General features: G+C 27.5%; 2 protein-coding genes across 2 annotated transcripts; one reads left to right on the plus strand and one right to left on the minus strand.

The window, feature by feature from the left end:
* Positions 1–368: 368 nt before the first annotated feature.
* On the minus strand, positions 369–2,288 carry LOC106785046 (aldehyde dehydrogenase, mitochondrial). Its single transcript, XM_014745184.1, has one exon. It carries the CDS (start codon positions 2,029–2,031, stop codon positions 499–501), a length of 1,533 nt encoding a protein of 510 aa, XP_014600670.1. The 5' UTR covers positions 2,032–2,288; the 3' UTR covers positions 369–498.
* Positions 2,289–2,701: 413 nt separating this feature from the next.
* On the plus strand, positions 2,702–6,976 carry LOC106785043 (ATP-dependent DNA helicase Q5-like). The gene is made up of 13 exons (XM_014745179.1): positions 2,702–2,913; positions 3,093–3,217; positions 3,305–3,469; positions 3,556–3,732; positions 3,800–3,979; positions 4,070–4,175; positions 4,347–4,458; positions 4,561–4,788; positions 4,879–5,076; positions 5,185–5,302; positions 5,366–5,455; positions 5,545–5,727; positions 5,823–6,976. The coding sequence occupies exons 1-13, from the start codon at positions 2,826–2,828 to the stop codon at positions 6,567–6,569; spliced, it is 2,517 nt and encodes an 838-aa protein (XP_014600665.1). The 5' UTR covers positions 2,702–2,825; the 3' UTR covers positions 6,570–6,976.
* The last annotated feature ends 204 nt before the right edge of the window (positions 6,977–7,180 follow it).

The following is a 7,180-nucleotide window of genomic DNA, read 5'->3' on the forward strand; positions in this document are numbered from 1 at the left end:
AATGAACTTTACAAATATTTAATATGATTAAAAAATTAGGTAAAAAGTAATCGATGTCCTACATGTTTTAAAAATATATGTACGAATTTATTTATTAACACAGAAATTTTCAATAGGTAGTAATAATGCGATTACGTTGATAAATTAAACAAATTTATTAATAATTGGTAATTTTTTTTTATATATCGTGCAAAAGAAATAATAAACTAATGAGCTTGTTAGTTGATAGATACAATCGTTTAAAAAACATTTTCTCATTGAATTTGATTTTATTAAATACTGAAAGTAATTAAAATAAATTTGGATTAGATTCTAAGTTAGTATGCAAAATTATTAAATTATCAAGAATAAAAATGACCTGAAGAACCTTTTTTATATTAGATTATATTAAATTTTATTAAATGATACTTTACTTTTACAATACAGATCTATATATCAAAATTAAAAAAATATAAACATGTATATATTGAAATGCAAAATGTTAGAATAAATATTATATTAACTGTTCTTTTTATCCATTTTAACTATAACCGTTTTAACTTCTGTGTATGCTTCAAGACCATATTCTCCAAGCTCTCTTCCATGACCTGACATTTTATAACCACCAAATGGTGCTTGAGCAGATAATATATTGTAAGTATTCACCCAAACAGTGCCAGCTCGTAAACCTTGAATTAAGTAATTAGCTTTATCTATATTTTTTGTGAAAACTGCTGCAGCTAATCCATAATCAGAATTATTAGCACGTTCTATAACTTCATCTATATTTTTGAATTTCAAAATTTGTTGAACGGGCCCAAAAATTTCTTCTTTTGCAATAGTCATATCGTCTGTAACATCTGCAAATACAGTTGGTGCAACAAAATAGCCTTTTTCTCCTACACGATTTCCACCAGTAACTAATTTAGCACCTTGCTCCTTTCCTGTATCTATCATAGAAATGATCTTATTCATTTGAGATTCATCTATTTGTGGACCTTGTTCAGTGTTTTCATCGAATGGATTGCCAACTGTTCTAGCTTGAGCACGTTTAGCGCTTTTCTCTACAAATTCATCATAAATCTTTTCTTCTACAAATGTTCTAGAACCTGCGCAACAACATTGACCCATATTGAAAAATAATCCAAAATGAGCTGTTTCAACTGCGTGTTTAAAATCAGCATCAGAAAAAATAATATTTGGTGACTTTCCACCTAATTCTAATGTTGTTCGCTTTAAGTTACTTCGAGCAGCACCTTCTTGTATCAATTTTCCTATTTCCGTTGAACCAGTAAAAGCTACTTTATCAACATTCTTGTGTGCAACTAATGCAGCTCCAGCTTTGCCATACCCTGGTACAACATTTACAACGCCATTAGGAAAACCAGCTTCTCGTGTCAATTGTGCAATATATAAAGCCGTTAAAGGAGTTTGCTCGGCTGGTTTCAAGACAATAACATTTCCAGTAGCTAAAGCTGGTGCTATTTTCCAAGCCATCATTACCATAGGAAAATTCCAAGGAATAATTTGTCCACATACACCGACAGGCTCATGTCTAGTATATGTAAAGAAATTTCCATCCATAGGAATGACCTTACCGTGATTTTTATCTGCCCATCCAGCGTAATATCTTAAGGTCGAAATAGTTGCAGGAACATCGAAAGCATACGCATTTGAATAAGGTTTTCCATTATCCAATGTTTCTAAAGAAGCAAGATAAGTCTGATCACGTTCTATCAAATCTGCCAATCTATTCAAAAGAAGACCTCTTTGAGATGCATTCATGGTTCTCCAAGGTGAACCCAATTGAAATGCTTTATTAGCAGCGTGTACAGCAAAATCAATATCTGCTGCATCTCCTTCTTGTATTTCTGCAATGATTTCACCAGTAGTAGGATTTATCGTTGGAAAAGTATTTCCAGATTTGGATTTATGCCACTCATTGTCAACAAATATACCAGCATATAAAACTGGTGGTTTTGTATCAGGTACGGGAAGACTCACTGTTGAAAATAGTCGGAAAGGGCGAATTTTACTTGCAAAACGATTCATTGTTCAATCAATATTGTTCTTATTTCTTCAATATTTCTACTGTCGATGTGTTTGCGTATATCACTCAAAGTATTTTATGTCCTATAATAATACGCGTTGGACAGCGGCAATTATTACTATCTTATCAATTAAATAATATCAACTACTATCTCTGCGTATATTTCTGAATGTCACCTTGTTAGAAATCTAAAGAGAAGAATTTTTTAATTTGCATAGTAAATATATCTCGCGCAGTTATTGCGTAATGATATATCGAAAATGTCGATAAAAAAAATAATTCATTTGTGCATTCTTTTTATATTAATTTCTTTAAAAATATTTAAAAATATTACATTATTTCTTATATCTGTCGTAGTCGAAGAACTTTTTTAAATATGGAAGATATTAATTCTTATCGATTACCGCCAATCGATATATTTTCAATATGTATGTCAACAGTAGATTTCCCGCGCATTTTTGATAGTATCTAATTTGAATTTTTATCAGATAAAGAAGGAACATTATAATGTAATTACCGTTAAATTAAAATAATATCATATTTGGAGTCTATATTTTTATAGTTTTTGAAAATAAATTAAAGAGTTGAATAATTCTCTTTTCTTTTCATTTCTTGTATCTAATAGATTTTTTTCGAAGGAATAATATTCTGAACTATGATAAAGTGGAGAAATGGAGCTAAGTTTGACAACCACTGTTTCGTCTTCAAGTTCATTCGAAAGAGTGACTGTTTTGATGATAATCAGTATTATTAATATATTTTATGTATTAACTTTATTCTAATAATTAACATTAAAATGTTATCAAACGTATTAAAATCTGTATTTGGTCATGATCATTTTAAAAGTGATATACAGAAACGTGCCACTACTGCTATTTATAAAGGTTGGAAATTTCTATTGTGTGTGCATGTGTGAATAAATTTCTTTTTCTAAATAACAAACCTTTTACTAAGTGTCAATGTGTGTAGATTGTGAATATTTATATAACTTATAATATAATATGCTAAGATATTTCTCTAAAAAATAGAAAAGAAATAATTAATAAATTAGAAATAATTTTAGGTAAACAAGATGTTTACGTATGTATGCCCACTGGATCAGGCAAATCACTTTGTTTTCAATTACCAGCAATAATGAAGGAAGATAAAGTTACAATCGTATTTTCACCGCTATTAGCTCTCATGAAGGTATATAAGTATTTTAAAAAATATTTAGATATATGATACTGTTAAAATACATGGATTAAAAATGATCTTAACAAATATTCTATATAGAATCAAGTGGATTTTTTAGTTAGTAAGAAAATTAAAGCAGTTTCGTTAAATTCAAATACATCTGCCAAAGATAGAAATGCAATAATGAAAGAATTATCATCTAATTCACCAAAAATTAAATTATTGTATGTTACACCTGAAATGGGAGCACAACAGCATTTTCAAGTAAGAAGTTATGTTTAGGAAATATCTACGTAATTTAATGTAATAGTGTAATTATTCTCTATTACTATTATCTTATCAAATTATAGGAGATTGTAATGAAGTTACGAAAAGCTAAGGCTCTATCTTATTTTGTTGTCGATGAAGCACATTGTTTAAGTCAATGGGGTCATGATTTTAGACCTAGTTATAGACAATTAGGTATATTTAAAAAACTTTGTCCTGAAATTCCTGTAATTGCTTTAACTGCTACAGCTGCAAAAGAGGTACATGTATTATTTAACAAATTATTAAACAACAACAACACATTTATATATGTTCATGTTTTTTCAGGTAGTAGATGACATATTACAGACATTGAACATGAAAAATCTATTAAAATTTTCAATTCCAGTCTTTCGTTCTAATCTTTATTACGATGTATGGTTTTTAGATATATTAGATAAACCATTTGATCATCTTAAAAATTTCATTGTGGAAGTCCTTGGTCCATTAAATGATTCTGTGCCAAAAGTAATTAAAATCATTCTTATATTATCATTTATTTATTTTTTACTAATTTTCTATGTTATTATAGTAAATAATGAATATCAATGATTACAGGCTAAAAGAAATTGTGGCATTATTTATTGTAGAAAAAAAGAAGCCACAGAAATTATAGCTAATAAATTGAGTATGTTTAAAATTCCAACTTTGGCATATCATGCTGGTACGTGAAAATAATCAAAATAGATTAATAATTGTTCTGCGTCATGAAGTATATAATATATGATTATTATCATTAATTTTATATTTATAGTGTTAATCCATCCTTGAAATATTTCATACTGCCAATTTCTTTTATCTATTCCTTTTTTATGTTTCAATATTCAATATACAGGTTTGAAAAATCAAGAACGTAATGAAGTTCAAAACAAGTGGACAGTAGGAGAAGTACCGGTTATTGCAGCGACATGCAGTTTTGGAATGGGTGTTGATAAACCAACTGTAAGGTATATACATAAGTACAATATAATAAATATAACAAATATCTTGCATTGCCTTTGTATGGATATGTGTATTGAATTTTTTAAATATATTACGTTTTTGATTAGATTTGTAATACATTGGACAGTTCCACAAAATATTGCAGCATATTACCAAGAATCTGGTAGAGCCGGTAGAGATGGTAATCCAGCCTTTTGTAGGATATATTTTAGTAATGAAGAATTTGGAGCTATATCATTTCTAATAAAAGAAGAACATTCTCAGAAAAATACAGAACTTGGAAAAGTACGATGGAAGAATTTTGAAAAAAGCGTTGCATATTGTCTTGAGGCCAAGTAAAATATTTAAAAATTAATTTTTATATAATCTATTTAAGTAATATAATATTTGATCTAATCTTTAATGTGTGTAAAATTTGTCTTCAGATGTCGACATGGTGTATTTTCTAAATATTTTGGAGATAGCCCACCTGCGTGCAAAAATCGTTGCGATGTATGTAAAAATAAAGATATCGTTCAAGCAAGAATTTCTCAATTTGAAATGTATCGACCACGATCGGGTGCATATTCGAAAAAATCTTCGAGTAGCATAGATGGTTTTGCACTTTCTAAATATGATGATATGTAAGTGCTAAATAGAAATTAAAAAAGAAATATATATATATATATTTATATCATTTGATTTGTTGTTATGTCTAGTTTCTTTAATATAAATAAAATTTATATTTGTAGGAGTGAGTATGAAGAATCAAGTTCAAGAGAAAGACTAATCACCAATGCTAAACGAGAAACTAAAGAATTAATTGAAAAGCAGTTTTCTTTGCGTCGAAATAACAATCGTAATGAAGAAGTATGTATACGTATTTAAGTACGCGCACGTATATAATAATATTTTCATTTAACGTTATTTTAGGTGAGGAAAAAAAATGATAAAGATGCTGAGCAAGCTAATGTTCGTGCTGCTGAGAGTACTGATATAAAAATAAAGGGTTTGACTGTACAAGTAAGTAATTATTAAACTAGACATGCTTTGAATTAATAGAAGATCCTGTTTTTTAATAAATTTATATTTCTTTTTAATTTGACTTATAGTTACGAGAATATTTTTATGATAAGTTAAAAACGGTTTTATATGAAAATTATAAACATGTATGTGAAAAACTGGAGAAAGATTTTCAAGAAAAAGATATGCATAATATTGCTTATCAATTAGAATACAATAAACTTTGTAGTACAACACTTCTTAACAAGTACAAATTTGATATGTCTAAATTGGTATGTATACTATATTAATCACGTGAATGAAATTGTGTTTAATCTTTATATGTGTATTATATTTACAATATAAAAGAGATATGTATTGTATTTAGATTTCGTCCATACGAAAATGTACTGATAGCAATACGGCACACGAAGCATTAAAAGAATATAGTATTAATTATGAAGATAACTCTAAAAAAACAGCATCTACAACAGAGAATATGAAATTAAATGACGGTCAAAACAAATTAGAGAGTAATAATACAATGAAAAAGGAAAAAAATAAACAATGCAGTATCATGTCATATTTACAAAGTAAATCAAGTAATAGTTCTCATGATACCGTATTTAAGACAGCTTTAGAAATCAAAAATAAAAATCAAATAAAAGTTAATGAAAAGGACGAGTCTAATAAAAATTATAATTTGACTGGTATTAATAACGAAATTAAAATAATGATGACTGAACATGAAGAAAGAGAAATAACGATAAAAGCTGGTAACAATTCTAAAAATGTTGATTTCATTTCAGCCAGAGTAATTAATGAAAATAATGTTCAAACTGCAAAGAATAAGATGTTTAGTATGCCTAAAACGAGTATTAAAGAGAAGAAAGTTAGTAAAAATGTCGTTCCAAAAGATAAAATTTTTTGTGAACAACCTCTACCTTCTAGAAGTTCCATTAGTAAAGACACGATTAAAGAAACTAGACTTGATAATAAATCAGAAATTTTAAGCGATAATAAAAAGCTTTTAAGTGAAGTTAAAGTGCATAAGGAAACAAATAAGCGTAAAGTTAATGATTCATTTGACGATACTCATAAGAGAAAAAGAAAAAACATAGTAGCCAAAGAATAATAAAATTAAGAAATAACAATAAAGATATAACAGGTAGTGTTTGTTTTAATTATAGAACCGTTAAAGAAATAATCTATATTACTACTGTAATCTAAGTTAAAAAATAATCTAATCTAAGGTACGGTGATCATCCATACTGCATTTTACAGTGTTGTTCCACTTATCTTATTGAAGGTAATATCATAAAATATTTTTGCCATGTAAGTCTATAAATTTTTGTTAGTGTATATATATCAATTGTATGAGCACACATTTATACGAAGGATTATATTTATTTATTTGTCATTGGTTCATACATATTACCACTAAACATTTTTAATATTTATAATAAAATTAAAAAACACCAAATCCGATTATTTAGAATTCTTCTTGAATCTTTTTTCCGAAATAAAAAAAATATTAATAGACTAGTAACATTGTGAATATTTTTATAGAAACCTTTATTAAAAATTAAATGCTTATTATTATTCACGCTTTCGAGATTATTCAATTGGCAAGATCGCTAGTATTTAATTACGGATATTATTTGTTTACAATACATACATTGTATCATAGTAATCATTTAAGGGGGTATTTTAGTATGAACATCCGTTTTGGGATTTAAGTGATTT

This window comes from Polistes canadensis, unplaced genomic scaffold (assembly GCF_001313835.1).
Source record: "Polistes canadensis isolate GaletaPanama2010 unplaced genomic scaffold, ASM131383v1 scaffold_44, whole genome shotgun sequence".
NCBI classification, from domain to species: domain Eukaryota; kingdom Metazoa; phylum Arthropoda; class Insecta; order Hymenoptera; family Vespidae; genus Polistes; species Polistes canadensis.

Excerpts from the sequence above, each read along its gene's own strand:
- LOC106785043 (XM_014745179.1), top strand. The coding sequence starts at position 2,826 with ATGTTATCAAACGTATTAAAATCTGTATTTGGTCATGATCATTTTAAA. Across the intron at positions 3,470-3,555 it reads GAGCACAACAGCATTTTCAA|GAGATTGTAATGAAGTTACG; the intron begins GTAAGAAGTTAT and ends ATCAAATTATAG. Across the intron at positions 4,176-4,346 it reads AACTTTGGCATATCATGCTG|GTTTGAAAAATCAAGAACGT; the intron begins GTACGTGAAAAT and ends TTCAATATACAG.
- LOC106785046 (XM_014745184.1), bottom strand. The coding sequence starts at position 2,031 with ATGAATCGTTTTGCAAGTAAAATTCGCCCTTTCCGACTATTTTCAACA.